We start from the raw sequence: 14,638 nt of genomic DNA on the forward strand, positions 1-14,638 counted from the left end.
GGACAAGGGAGGCCACTGACATTTTCCGTGCAGGCCAGCTTCAGGCACAGAGCAGGGTGGACGAAGGCAAAGAGGGGATGTGGAAGGACAGACTGGAGCTATTTGGCACAAAGTACCCTGGAGCCTCAGAGGAGATCTACAGCCTGGAACTGCTTCATCAGGGAGGTGATGAGAGCTGAGGCTTAAAGGATCTGTAAAAGTTCTTAAGAGGAAAGGATGAAATTGGGGCCTGGCCCTAAAATATTTGTACTGAGTAATTTTATAAGCACACATGAGGATTGTATTCTAGGGTAATAAAATGAAGAAAGCTGTCAAAACAGTATTAACAATAGTGATGGTGGCTAGTATGGCTGGGCCAGCAACTATGCCAGCTCTTTCCATGTAGTCTTTGTAAGAATCCCATGAGTAAGGCTATTTTATTGCCACTTACAAATCAGAAAGCTGAGGCACAGGGAGCTTAATTAGTTTGCACATTTAGTAGGTAACGGAACCAAATTCAATCCCATGCAGTGTGACTCTGAGAACACACCTGTGACCACTGCTTAACACTATCTCCCTCTGCCGTGTTGCCTCTCTTTACACTAGACTCCTGGGAGTTGTAAATGGTGGAGGAAAGATTTCCCAAATCCAAGTCCAAAGCCCATGCTCTTAATCACTACAGGCTAGAATCATTTTGGCCACTAGTTCATGATAGGCCAAGTCCTCACTGTGGAGGACTTGAATGTCAGTCAATGGACTTTATTCCCTAAGTTAAAAATTAGTTAAAAAGAACAACTGTTGACCCATCTTAGATAGGATAACCATTCAACCTAGTTTACCCCTGTTGTTCTGGTATAATTATTAATAGCTTTCCTCTTCACTCTCAAATGTGTCTTGGTCTGTACAGTAGATTGTGGTTAACCAAATCTTGATGATGCTCTTCAAGGGCAGGCTTGTCTTTTCATTGTTGCAGTACTGGCACATCAGTTTTGGGTGAGAACATAGCTTTCAGCATACCATGAACAGAGGAGTTGGTAAAGAGGCTCGGTATTAAATGCCCTGGCACAAGGCCACCTGGCTGTCCTATCCCTGGGGCTGTGCTTACAACTCTTGACAATAAGAATGGTGGCAGAGGGTAGGCATATTCTTAATTTGTTTCCTTTTAGACATACCTTTGCAAAGTCCATGCTCCTGATTCAGAAATGTCTTTGTGACCCTACAAAGCAGTAGAAAACATGGTTCATGCAGTACCATCACCCTAGTGCCAATTAGTTTTCCAGATACCCCTCAAGAGAATGTTCAGATTCCATTCTTCCCATGACAGAAGAGGCAAGAGCAATATCTTTCACCCCTAGAGTTATGCATTACAATCCCTGAATCAGAGAATTGGAGCAACTAAACGAACGAGGTCCTCTAAAGCAAGTTGTATGTAAGGCATAATATTTTTTAAAGAAAGTTTTCTGAAAATTTTATTATAGAACTCCTATTCTTAAATATTACCTCTTTTCTTGGAAGCAAAGATACTGGTCCTATTAACCCTACACTATACTCCTTTTCTCCATTTACCCCACTTATTTTTTGAAAACCCCAAGTATTTAAATACTCATAAATGAATGAATAGACCTCATAGAAGCTGAAAATGTATTTTTGATATTATGATCATTTTCTTTGGATTTCGGGAGAAGAGATGTTTAATTTTATTTTCTTGAGACAGGGTCTCCCTCTGTCATCCAGGCTGGAGTGCCATGGCGTGATCACTGCTCACTGCACCCTCCACCTCCAAAGCTCAAACAATCCTTCCACCTTGTCCCCTGAGTAGTTGGAACTACAGGCATGTGCCACTATGCCTGGCTAAGTTTTGTATTTTTTGTAGAGATGGGATTTTGCTATGTTGCCCAGGCTGGTCTTGAACTCCAGGGCTCAAGCAATCCAACTGCCTTGGCCTCCCGAGGTGCTGGGATTACAGGCATGAGCCAATGCACCCAGCTTATTTCTGTATTTTTTGTAGAGCCTGGGTTTTACCTCTCGGAATGTTGCAAACCCAGGCTAGTCTTGAACTCCTGGGCTCAAGAGATCCATCTGCCTCGACCTTCCAAACTGCTGGAATTACAGGCACGAGTCACTGCACACAGCCAAGGGATGCCTTAAATTATGAAGTTTTAGTTTTCACAAGTTTAGTGTCAGTTTAAAGGCAGTCACATGTCTGTGCATAATGCACATGATCAGATTTCTTCATCTCTTCGTGTGGTTTGCTTGACAGTGAAGTTTTGGATAATAAGTGTTTTTTGTGGATTCTTCTGTAGGTGGAAGATGCTGTGCCTTTTCCCCTGATGGGAAAGCCTTAGCAGTTGGCTTGAACGATGGGAGTTTCCTGGTTGTAAATGCTGACACTGTTGAAGACATGGTCTCTTTCCATCACAGAAAAGAAATGATCTCTGATATTAAGTTTTCAAAAGGTGAAGATGACAGCAGATACTTTTTAAAATAGCACAATCTTGGGACAAAAAATTACAAGAATGAACTATTTAGATGTTTCTTTGACCATTTCCCCACTTTTAAAATACTAAGTTCCTGGAAGTAAATTCCTATATAAGATGCTTTGGGGTTAACCCCACATTTTTCTTTATAGATACGGGAAAATACCTTGCCGTGGCATCCCATGATAACTTTGTGGATATTTACAACGTACTTACAAGCAAAAGGGTTGGCATCTGTAAAGGTGCTTCGAGTTATATTACACACATTGACTGGGACTCTAGAGGTAAAGTATGTTGTGGCTTTTAAAATAGAATTTCTGTGTTTAAATAATGTCCATTTATGCATCGTTTCTAGAGAGAATGGCAGTTGAGTATTAGAAATGGGAAAGGGGAACCCAAAACAATATAAACGACTGTAATTTTACAACCCAGAGGCAGCTGGTGCTAACATTTTGAATACTTTTTCCATCTTTTTATGCTTAAAGTTATTATTGTCACTATTGATTCAAGCCATTGAGTTTTGAGACGGTTAAAGATACATGATGCCTTTTGTTATCATCGCAAGCCACCACCTCACCTTTAGTTGGGCGTGCCTTCTCCTTGTTTTGGGTCTCCTCTTTCTCCTCCTGGCTTGTTTCCCTTTTTCACCCAAGACTCTCCACCTCTTAGAGAACCACCCAAAAAACCTGCAGCAATTTTCCTCCTCCAGCAGAGGTAGAAATCTACATTCAGCCTGCCTAAAGTTTCTCTGCTCTATAAAGCTCCCAGCCTACTCCCACCTCCTCCAAGTCATGCCCACAAATGCCATCAGGATTTGTCTTTTTAATAAATCTAGCTTTTATGGTGTTGCAAAGTCTTAAGCTAGCAAATGTGGAGGCTCTGGAAGTGAGTAAGACATGGTTTCTGCTCCCTGTGGAGTTTATAATTGAGTGAGGGAGACATACTCATCCATAAATAATACAAGAGCACAAAGTGGGTATGGTGTGAGTAAGCAGTGGTGAGTCACAGGGGAAGTGGTGAGCAGGGACTCAGAACGGGCCACGGCAGCATTCAGTACCCAGGATGGAACATTGCACTGTAGGGTGAGTCACTGTAAATCCTATCCTCGAGATTCGGCTGGTGTTAAGAGTCTGGAGCAGGCACTTGGGAATGGGCAGCATTCCCGCCTTCAGAGACATTGTAGTCCACTGTGGTAGAAAAGCACCAAGCCCAATGTATGCTCTGAGGGAAAGCTCCTTGGAGGTAATCCACGGAGCCTCCATAGAAGGAAGTAACCTTTGAGGTTGATCTTGAGAGTCGAGGAGAAATCCACCAGATAGCGCAATCAAGGAAGAGCCATTTCAGGCAAGAAGAAATATGGCATATGAAGAGCAAAGGTGGGAAGAACCAGGGGGTGATGAAGAAATAGAAGTGCTGAGTGGCTGAGGGTGTACAGGGAGGGGAATGTGGAGACGCAGGCTGGGACGGAGTAGAAGTTTCATGCTGAACTGTGTACTTGTAGGTACTAGGTAACTCTGAGGGATCTAGAGTGGGGCATTCCCTCCCATCTTGGGGAGAAGATGTGAGCCTGGAGTGGGAGCAGTTAAAATTAATCAGGAGAACGATGATGAAGGCTTCAGCCAAAAAGGTATTTCAGAGATGCCAGAACATTTGTTTTTTCAAGTAATTCTTGGAGTAGTGGCCTTAGACCAGGACTTGGAAACCCTTCTGCCCGACAGGCATTTAGTTGTAACTACACTTGCCATACTGGAATTTGGACTTTATTTCAGCTTTACAGCGTTCAGGGGTTTTATACAGTGCAGTAGATAGAGAAGAAAGCATGCGATGCACTGCATTTATACAAGGTAGTACAAGTCCCAACAAGGGCAAAGGGAGATCAGATAAGTCCATTTCGCTTTCATGTCAGGGCAGTGACAGCCGGACACAGTGCTGAGGGCTTCAACCGGCATTTAAGACCAGTCAGGGCACTATGACTTATGTAGGAACTGGTGAGGCCGATGAAAGCAGTTGCTTCTCAGACTCTTCTTTGATATTCTCTGCTTTTTTTTTTTTTTTTTAAGCAGTGATTTCTCCCTATTTATTATCTTGCTATTCTCTTGCCAGGTAGAATAGGGTGTGATTAACTTTATTTAGAATCCAACATACACACACACACACACACATACACACAAAATAGTTGATACGATATGTGAAATCCCATTACCCAGTGACTATTAGGGGTTAAAACCCGTTATTTTTTCTATTAGGCAGTGAAGAGTCCAGAGAAAAGAGGGTATATAAAGAGTAAATTTTGGCTGGGAAGATTTCTTAATTATTTTGAATTGTAAAATACACATAACAAAAATTTACCATTTTAACCTTCTTTTTTTTTTTTTTTTTTTTTGGAGACAGAGTCTCGCTCTGTCGCCCAGGCTGGAGTACAGTGGCGTGATCTTGGCTCACTGCAAGCTCTGCCTCCCGGGTTCACGCCATTCTCCTGCCTCAGCCTCCCTAGAAGCTGGGACTACAGGTGCCCACCAACACGCCCGGTAATTTTTTGTATTTTTAGTAGAGACAGGGTTTCACCATGTTAGCCAGGATAGTCTCGATCTCCTGACCTCGTGATCCACCCGCCTTGGCCTCCCAAAGTGCTGGGATTACAGGTGTGAGCCACCGCACCCAGCTCCATTTTAACCATTTTTTAAGTGTACAGTTCAAGGATGTTAAAAACATTGACACTGTTATGCAACCATCGCTGCCTCTGTCTCACAACTCTTTTTGTCTTGTAAAACTGGAGCTCTATTCCCATTAAATGATAACTTCATTTCCCCAACCCCTGGCATCTACCATTCTACTTTCTGTCTCTATGAATGTAACCACTCTAGGTACCTCATATAAGTGGAATCATACAGTATTTGTCTCTCTATAATGGGGTTATTCCACTTAGCATAATGTCATCAAGATTCCTCCATGTTGTGGTGTGTGTCAGAATTTCCTTCCTTTAAAGACTGAATGTTTCATTTTATGTATAGACCATATTTTGCTTATCTATTTATCTGTTGAGGGGCACCTGTGTGGCTGCCACATTTCAGCCATTGTGAATGATTCTGCTATGAACATGGATGTACAAATATATCTTCAAAACCCTGCTTTCAAGTCTTTGAGGTATATACCCAAGGGTGTAATTACTGAATCATATGGTAGTTCTATTTTTAACCTTTTGAGGAATTACTATACTGTTTTCCATAGCAGCTCTACCATTTTATATTCCCACCAGTTGTACACAAGAGTTCAAATCTCTCCACATCCTTGCCAAAGCTTATTTTATGTGTTTATTTTGATAGTAGCTGTCCAAATGGATGTGAAGTGTATCTCATTGTGGGTTTCATTTGCATTTAAGGAGTTTGTTCTTAATTCTGCAAACGTATAGGCCCTGTGTCAGATGCTAGGGGTATAAAGAGAAGTAAGTCCCAGATAGAAAGCACAAGATCTCAGCCAGGATCGGGGGTACTGCTGTGGAGGGACCTGGGGAAAGATCTGTGTAAAGTCTCTCAATATGGAGCCATCACTTGGTGGAAAGAGAAGCAAACCTCCCTATTTCCATAATCCTGCCCAAGGCCAGCCTCCTAGAGCTCAGGAGGCTGAGGGAGGGCACTGGGAGTGAGCAGGAGAGGAGTGGAGTCAAAGGTCTTTGAAAAGCTACCTTGCCTGTCATCATAAGGGTGCCTTCAGTCAGGTGAAAGGATTGGACCCAGTGCTTTCTGTGGGTTGAGAGTAGTAGAAACACTTCTGATTTTTAGGGAGGAATTATACCATCTGGAGAATAAGAGGAAGTATGCCTGTAAATCTTGCCTGATCTAACTCCACTAGCCGTGAGACATGTATCATCCTGATATTCCTGCATTCCCGACATCCCAGTCCCCAAAATGCCTGATCTCGAGAATATGCCATGCTGCCTCAAGACCAGCCTGGCTTTCACAGCAGGGGCCTCCAGGGTCTGGCAAGGTTGAGAGCAGAAATTAGAAGCAGGGATCTGTTTCATGCCTTTGATCCTGTCGAAAATAGTGAAAGCATTTGCCAGAGCCAACTGGCTTCTCAGCGGCACGGATGGCACAGCCGCCAGCCTCAGCAGCCTCTTGTGCCCATGGCAACTATAGGTCCTTGGAAAACCAAAAAGTGCATTGGGCTTTTGCAGGAACATCAGCTACCCCTGAATGAAAGCTCCAGCATGGAATACTTGAGAAAGAAAAAATGTATGGAGGGAGAGAAAACATAGAAAGGATATTTTCTAAATGCTGTAAGTTCATTTCTAGAAATAACAGCCTGTAACATCCTTTACAAATTAACAATTTGAAGGCTGGGCGTGGTGGCTCACACCTGTATTCCCAGCACTTTGGGAGGCTGAGGTGGGTAACCTGAGGTCAGGAGTTTGAGACCAGCCTGGCCAACATGGTGAAACCCTATCTCTACTAAAAATACAAAAATCAGCCAGGCGTGGTGGCAGGTGCCTGTAATCCCAGCTACTTGGGAGGCCGAGGCAGGAGAATCGCTTGAACTGGGAGACAGAGGTGGCAGTGAGCCGAGATCGCACCACTGCACTCCAGCCTGGGTAACAGAGTGAGACTCTGTCTCAAAAAATAATAATAAATAAAATAAAAATGACAATTTGAGCCATAATAGCACACTTCATTCCCATTTTTATTGCAAATGGCCTGATATTTGGTACATTTAGTACCAATTGTTGGAATTAGTCTAACTTGTAAATTATATAGCAGCCGGGGTGATGTATGTGGATCACTTTGTGGGCTGCAAAGCTCTATGGTACCTGGAAGATGTGTGATGTAAGGACATGGGTGTCTTTCAGCTTTTAATCTGTGAGAGCAGATATTTCCAGTGAATAAAAATGTGATTCTGAAAGAATAGGATTACTGTTTTTGTAGAGCAATTATAAATGCATTAAACAGAGTTTTTGTTCTTGATTCTGCTCCTCGCCCTCAGAATATTTCAGTGGTGATAGAGAGAGAGACAGCAGGCAGAGAGAAAAAGGAGCAGTGACCCAAATATTTCCTTATGCTTAAAAAATGTGTATTAGCAGCAGTAAAGAAAATTTTGGTTTTAAAAAAAAAAACTCTTAATTATTCCTTCCTCATAGAAGAATAGCTTTTTGGTTTGGTTTTTTCTTCTTCACATCCTTGATTGCAAAGAACAGAAACCCACCAACCAGCTTAAACTTTTTTTTTTTTTTTTTGAGACAGGATCCCACTCTGCCACCCAGGTTGGAGTGCTGTGGCACAATCTCAGATCACTGCAATCTGTGCCTCCTGGGCTCAAGAGACCCTCTCACATCAGCTTCCCAAGCAGCTGAGGCCACAGGCGCCCGCCACTATGCCCGGCTAATTTTTTTTTTTTCTGTATTTTTAGTAAATATGGGCTTTCACTATGTTGCCCAGGCTGGAAACCGGCTTAAATTTCAAAATAATAATAAAAGATGAGTTTATTGGAGAGATACAGAGATATTTTATAGAATCCAAGAGCAGGAAACAATCTGCCAAGGAACTAACTTTAGGAATGAACTAGAAAATGCACAGGAACCAAGCAAGCAGTTCTTCTCCACTCCTCTCCCACTCTTAGGCAGCTAGTTTCAGCATCCACTGCTCTTCTGGGTCTTACCTCTGCCTATGACCCCTCTCTCTGCACAAGCGGCCTTTCTCTACCTCATCTGCACATGGCCAGTCTCAGCTGCCCCAAAATGCCACCCACAGGCCCGAAGTCCACATCTCATCCCGGTAGGCACCAGCTGATTCAGCCTCTTGGATTCCAGTTTCCCAAGAGAATTTGATTACCCAGCCCAGTGTGAGCCTGGCCCCTCCAGGGTCAACGTCTGCCCCCAGAGTACAAACATGACCACGGAGGCAGTTCTCAGGGAAGGGGCATGGGCTACATGGGGACCCTACGAGCTGTCTGCATCGCTATCCAGCACTTCTGGTACTTGTCTATGTGTTTAGATTCTCAACTATTTTTGCAATCATAAATTACCTCACTGAGAGATTTTTCTCGTTTTTGGTTTTAAGTGAAGTATGATCTTTGAAACTATGGTGTAAAGTAAGTTGTTGGGATTTATCTGAGGATTACAGTCCTCTGAGTTATTTTAGTATCTCATGGCCAAACATCATCTAAAATTAGCTGTATTCAAAGAATGTGTTCACTGAATACTTTAACTGTTTGTCCACATGCTTTGTCATTTGCAGTCACTCTTGAGTGTCCTAAAAATAGAATCACTTTACAGTATTAGTTACTCATTTTCTTATAATTCTAAATAGCCAAAGATAACTAACTCCCTTTTTTCTTTTCTCACTTACATATATTCAGCCATAAAGTCAGAAGATGTGCCCATTTCAGAGTACACATTTTCAGATACATTTGCTCCAAGTCAAGGAAAAATCCCCTAATGTTATAATTCACCAAATTAGAAATGATTACAGTTGTCATTTAGAAATGAGAGAACCTTATTTTTAGTCATATAGAAGTAGATCTACAACTTAAGATCAGCCAAGCTAGGCTGGGCGTGGTGGCTCACACCTATAATCCCAGCACTTTGGGAGGCCGAGGTGGGCGGATCACCTGAGGTTAGGAGTTCAAGACCACCTTGGCCAACATGATGAATCCCTGTCTCTACTAAAAATACAACAGTTAGCCAAGTGTGGTGGTGGGTGCCTGTAATCCCAGCTACTCGGAAGGCTGAGGCAAGAGAATCGCTTGAACTCAAGAGGCGGAGGTTGCAGCGAGCTGAGATTACACAACTGCACTCCAGCCTGGGAAACAGAGCAAGACCCCATCTCAAAAAAAAAAAAAAAAAAAAAAAAAAAAAAAAAAAAAAAAGATTAGCCAAGCTAGATTTCAGATCAAGTTGGTGCCTATTTAAGTGCTAAAGAGCACGATCTAAACCGAAAAGTTCTTATTTTGGTATTATTTTTCTAAGAAAGATATTTCAAGACTACTAGATATGCCATAGTTATGGGGAAGAAACAAAAGGAGGAACATTATGTGTATGTATACTGAATTATTCATAGGTGAAATATTATGATGTCTGAAATTTGCTTCAAAATAATCTAGGGTGGAGGTTCATGAAATAGGCTTGGCCATGTGTTAATAGCTATTGAGGCTGGACAGCGGGCATCCAGGGGTTCTTTATACTCTTCTATACGTGTTTGAAACTTTCCGTAATATTTTTAAAATGCCAAAAATGTTGAAACATATATACCTTGAGTCATTTACATTTTAAGCCTTACAAGATTGTTGCCATTGTAGGAAGAGAATTAGGAAATCTAAGCTTTTTCAACATCAAATCCAAGATTATAATTGTCCATCAGACTGAAAGACTATTTTTGCCCAACATTTTCTTTGGGGAAAGTCCTGGATTTCTTGTCAAATTTTCAAGTAGGACCAGAGGGTGGGGAAGGAATGAGCATTTATAGTTTATTTTGTGTGTTCTGTTTCTAGGCTTTAAAGGCAAACTTAGAATTCAGGCCAAAGTAAATGTGAATGCCCACAATAAGCGATTGACTTCTAATTGCCATAATCTTCCAATGCCATATTCTTGCCAGCACAGTTTGCTGAGAGGCAACTGGGAAAAAGAGGGGGAAAACTGATTTTTCTCAGGCTTTGGAAAACTATGTTTTCAGTGCAGCAGAGTAGAACATATCAAACTTTATTCTTCTGTTATTTGAATGATGTTCAAGGTCAAATTTTATGAAGTCCATATTCTGAAAATCACAGCTTTGGGGTTTGTACCACATCATGTAATTGGCAGTACATGCCCTTCTGAATAATTCAAAATGTATTTACTCAATTTATGAGGCTTTGATTAAAATGAATCAAAATAGCAGCACCCATGCTTCTCATTTTATAATAAAGAGTTAAAGTCAGAGTTTAATTGTCTCTCTACTTCATTCTTTCGTAACAGGAAAATTACTGCAAGTTAATTCGGGTGCCAAAGAACAACTTTTTTTTGAAGCTCCAAGAGGCAAACGGCATATAATAAGACCTTCAGAGGTAACAATCATACACAAAGATTTTTAAAAATATTTTGTGAAGATTTCATATGTGCATTTTAATAAAACCTATCACGTTAACTACTAATATGTATTATATTTAGTATACCTTTAAGCTTGATCATGTCTTAAATCCGATTGCTTAATCTGGTTTCCAGATTCCCAGAACATATGGATTTATCACACTGCTGGTGGAGCAATGTACAGTTGATGCTCTGCTTAATTTTTCTCTGCCTGAAGACAATGAATAAGCTAACAATTTGGATGTTATATATTCCTTTTTCCATTTGACATGTCATTTTGTGCAAAGCTTTTTATGAACATACATTTTGAAACATGATTTCTCAATGTTTATTTGTAATTGTGAACATTATTATCTATAACAACAGGTTTTTTTGCTTTGTTTTGTTTTGAGGTGGAGTGTTGCTCTTTTGCCCAGGCTGGAGTGCACTGGCACCATCTTGGCTAACGGCAACCTCTCCCTCCTAGGTTAATGAGATTCTCCCACCACAGCCTCCCAAGTAGCTTGGATTATAGGCATCTGCCACCACACCCAGCTAATTTTTTAATTTTATTCTTTTAGTGGAGATGGGGTTTCCCCACGTTGGCCAGGCTGATCTCAAACTCCTAACCTCAGGTGATCCGCCCACATCTGCCTCCCAACGTGCTGGGATTACAGATGTGAGCCACCGTACCCAGCCTGGAAATTATTTTTTTGAGACGAAAACAATCTGCAATCTGACCATTGTATTGTATCAAACTGTTTTCTTTTTTCTGTGTTTCCTCATGTCCTTAGCTACATATATCATTTTTTAATTGCTGAAATCAAAGCCTAGATAAAATTTTTGAATCCCTAAACTAACACCCTCTTGAAAGCTAGATGCCTTTTGTAGACATGTACCTCTTTCACGGTGTACACATAACGAGCCCTGGTCTAAGTGTTGACGAGGATGAAGAAATATTGCTTCCTTAGAGGAAAAGGAGGTAAGGGTGTGCCTCTGAGTGGCAGGCATCTGCCTCTCCCTCACTTCAGTTTACCAGTATCTTAAACCGGCCCAGTATTGTAAGGTTCTCCCAAAGACATTTGGACACGTGTACATTTGCATTTTCATTGTTTGTAAAGGAAGTATATGTGTAGTACTTTACAAATATACATTGTTATAGATCATGGCATTGTATTAATGGAAATTGTTGACTGAGAAAGTTTGATCTCACTCCTCTCCCTAGTTCCAATTTATTTGTCTCTGATCAGTCCTCTTTTTAACTTTTTTATATAGAGGAGCTTTTATGGCCTTGAGTAAGAGATATTTGTAATTATGTCATTCATTCACTGGTCATTTGTTGACTGCCAGATACTTTATATACCTTTATTTTTTATTTTAATTTCAGCTTTTATTTTAGATTCGGGGGTACATGTGTAGGTTTGTTACGTGGGTCTATTGTATGACACAGGATTGGCATACAAATGATGGCATTACCCAGGTAGTAAGCACGGTTCCCAGTAGATAGTGTTTTAGCCTTTGCCTCCTCCTCTCTCTGCCCCCCAGTAGTCCCCAATAGTCCCCAGTGTCTATTGTTCCCACCTTCCTGTCCGTGTGTACCCAATGCTTTGTTCCCACTTGTGAGAACGTGTGGTATTTGGTATTCTGTTCCTGCATTAATTCTCTTAATATAATGGCCTGTAGCTACATCCATGTTGCTGCAAAGAACATGATTTCATTATTTTTTATGGCTGCATAGTATTCCATGGTGTATACGTACCACATTTCCTTTATCAGTTGGTCACTGATGGGCATCTTGGTTGATTCCATATCTTTGCTATTGTGAATAGTGCTGCAATGAACGTATGCGTACATGTGTCTTTTTGGTAGAACAATTCATTTTCCTTTGGGTGTGTACCCAGTAATGGTATTACTGAGTAGAATCATAGTTCTTTAAGTTATTTGAGAAATCTCCAAACTGCTTTCCACAGAGGCTAAACTAATTTACATTTCCACCAGCAGTGAATAAGCATTCCCTTTACTCTTCAGTCTTACCAGATTCTGTTATTTTTTTTACTTTTAATAATAGCCATTCTGAATGGTGTGAGATGGCATCTTGTGGCTTTGATTAGCATTTCTCCAATGATTGGTGATAAACATTTTTTCATGTTTGTTGGCTACTTGTATGTCTTCTTCTGAGAAGCATCTGTTCATATCTTTTGCCCACTTTTTTTTTTTTTTAAGACCCCTTTTTAAGGGTCTTGCTGTATCACCCAGGCTGGAGTGTAGTGGCACCATCACGGCTCACTGTAGCCTCGATTTTCTGGGCTTAAGTGATCCTCCTGCCTCAGCCTTCCGAATAGGTGAGACCGTAGATGCACACCACCATGCCCAGGTAATTTTTGTGTAATAGTTTTAGTAGAGCCAGGGTTTTGCCGTGTTGCTCAGGCTGGTCTCCAACTCCTGTTGCCCACTTTTTAATGGGGTTGTTTTTTTACCTGTTGACTTCAGTTCCTTTTAGATTCTGGATATTAGACCCTTTTCAGATGCATAGGTTGCAGATGTTTTCTCCCATTCTGTAGGTTGTCTTTTTTCTCCATCGATGTTTTCTTTTGCTATGTGGAAGCCCTTTAGTTAATTAAACTTGTCAAGTCTCACTTGTCAATTTTTGTTTCTGTTACAATTGCTTTTGAGGACTTAGTCATAAATTCTTTCCCAAGGCCAATGTCCAGCATGGTATTTCCTAGGTTTTCTTCTAGGATTCTTGTAATTTGAGGTGTTACATTTAAATCTCTAATCCGTCTTGAGTTAATTTTTGTATATGGTGAAATGGGGGAGAGGGGGTACAGTTTCATTCTTCTGCATATGACTAGCCAGTTGTCCCAGCACCATTTATTTAACAGAGAGTCCTTTCCCCATTGCTTATTTTTGTTGACTTTGTCGAAGATCAGATGGTTATAGGTGTGCAGCTTTATTTCCGGATTCTGTATTCCATTAGCCTATATGTCTTTTTATACCAGTACCAGTCTGTTTTGGTTACTGTAGCCTTGCAGTGTAGTTTGAAGTCCAGTAATATGATACTTCTGGCTTTATTCTTTTTGCTTAGAAATGCTTTGGCTAGTCAGGCTCTTTTTTGGCTCCATGTGAATTTCAGAATATATACACCTATATTTTAATCCTCATAACAGTTTTACCTAATAGTTGTCAATGTGGTTTTACAGATAAGGAAACTAAGGCTCTGGGAGGGCAAAAGATCCACAGCACTGTGATCTCAACCCAGAGACATCTGTGTGTGACTCCATGGCCTAAACCATGAAACCTCTCAGTTTCTCCTATGGATTTAAGCATCATTTCACATCACTTCAGCTGTACTTTCCCTTCCTGTTTTAATGCTCCCAAATAAGTATACTAAAATGAAATGTAATTTAACAAAATGGTAGAGGAGGATGAGGCTGGCTTGGAACAGATGAGCAATTATTATATAAAAGAAAATGCACAAGAGGAAAATTAATGTTATAATGCTCCCCAAAGTGACAGGCGCTTGCTCTGAAGAGTTAATTTGTTACCCCATGGTGCACATTTGTTACTCCAGAGGCTGATTCGTGATGATGATGGTTGCAAGTCCCTCCAACTGATGCTTTCTTGGCCAACTTCCCTAGTGGTGCCAAGGCCCTTCGACTGAGCATGAGGGATTTTGAAAAATCTTTTTCAAATAAGCATTTTTTTTTTTTACAGAAACAATCATGGTAAACTAATACAAAGCTTACCCAGCAAATTGTTAAAATATGACAAATGTTAAAATGCCTATTTCAAATCCATCTGATACAAATAGTACAGTTAAAGCAGCACCATATTGGGAGGCAAAGTCTCTGGAGCAAACTTCCCACTTCGGCTTCCTAAGCATACTGTGACTGCAGTGATGTAACCTCTCTGTGGGCCTCAGTTGCTTCCTTTGCAAAATGATAACATATCTACCTGAGGCAAGGTGCTGAGGAAGGGATCCCTTGAGGGCTCTCCTTCTATCTTAGTTCCAGCATTTTTAACAAGTTTATTTAACGCTTTTGCATTGATGGATTATAGGTATCATTCTTAATGCTCCATTTTAAGTGCAGTTTCTGTAGCTTCCAGCAAGTTAGACATTTGCTTCCCCTGGAGAGTAGGGTGTCCTGAT

The 14,638-nt window shown here is 41.0% G+C and overlaps 1 protein-coding gene across 9 annotated transcripts in view; it reads left to right on the forward strand.

Annotated features, from left to right (window-relative positions):
* The window catches only part of EML6 (EMAP like 6), a 255,703-nt gene that overhangs the window by 183,557 nt on the left and 57,508 nt on the right, over positions 1 to 14,638 (forward strand). For all 9 annotated transcript variants that reach the window (XR_005243334.2, XR_012095287.1, XM_038006941.2 and 6 more), the window contains 3 exons: positions 2,283 to 2,435; positions 2,609 to 2,740; positions 10,399 to 10,487. Coding sequence is in view for 7 of the 9 variants with exons in the window: in XM_038006941.2 (XP_037862869.1) it covers positions 2,283 to 2,435; positions 2,609 to 2,740; positions 10,399 to 10,487 (374 nt within the window). In the remaining 2 variants the exon portion in view is untranslated. The remainder of the gene's footprint in view (positions 1 to 2,282; positions 2,436 to 2,608; positions 2,741 to 10,398; positions 10,488 to 14,638) is intronic.

Source organism: Chlorocebus sabaeus, chromosome 14, assembly GCF_047675955.1.
Source record: "Chlorocebus sabaeus isolate Y175 chromosome 14, mChlSab1.0.hap1, whole genome shotgun sequence".
Lineage (NCBI taxonomy): Eukaryota > Metazoa > Chordata > Mammalia > Primates > Cercopithecidae > Chlorocebus > Chlorocebus sabaeus.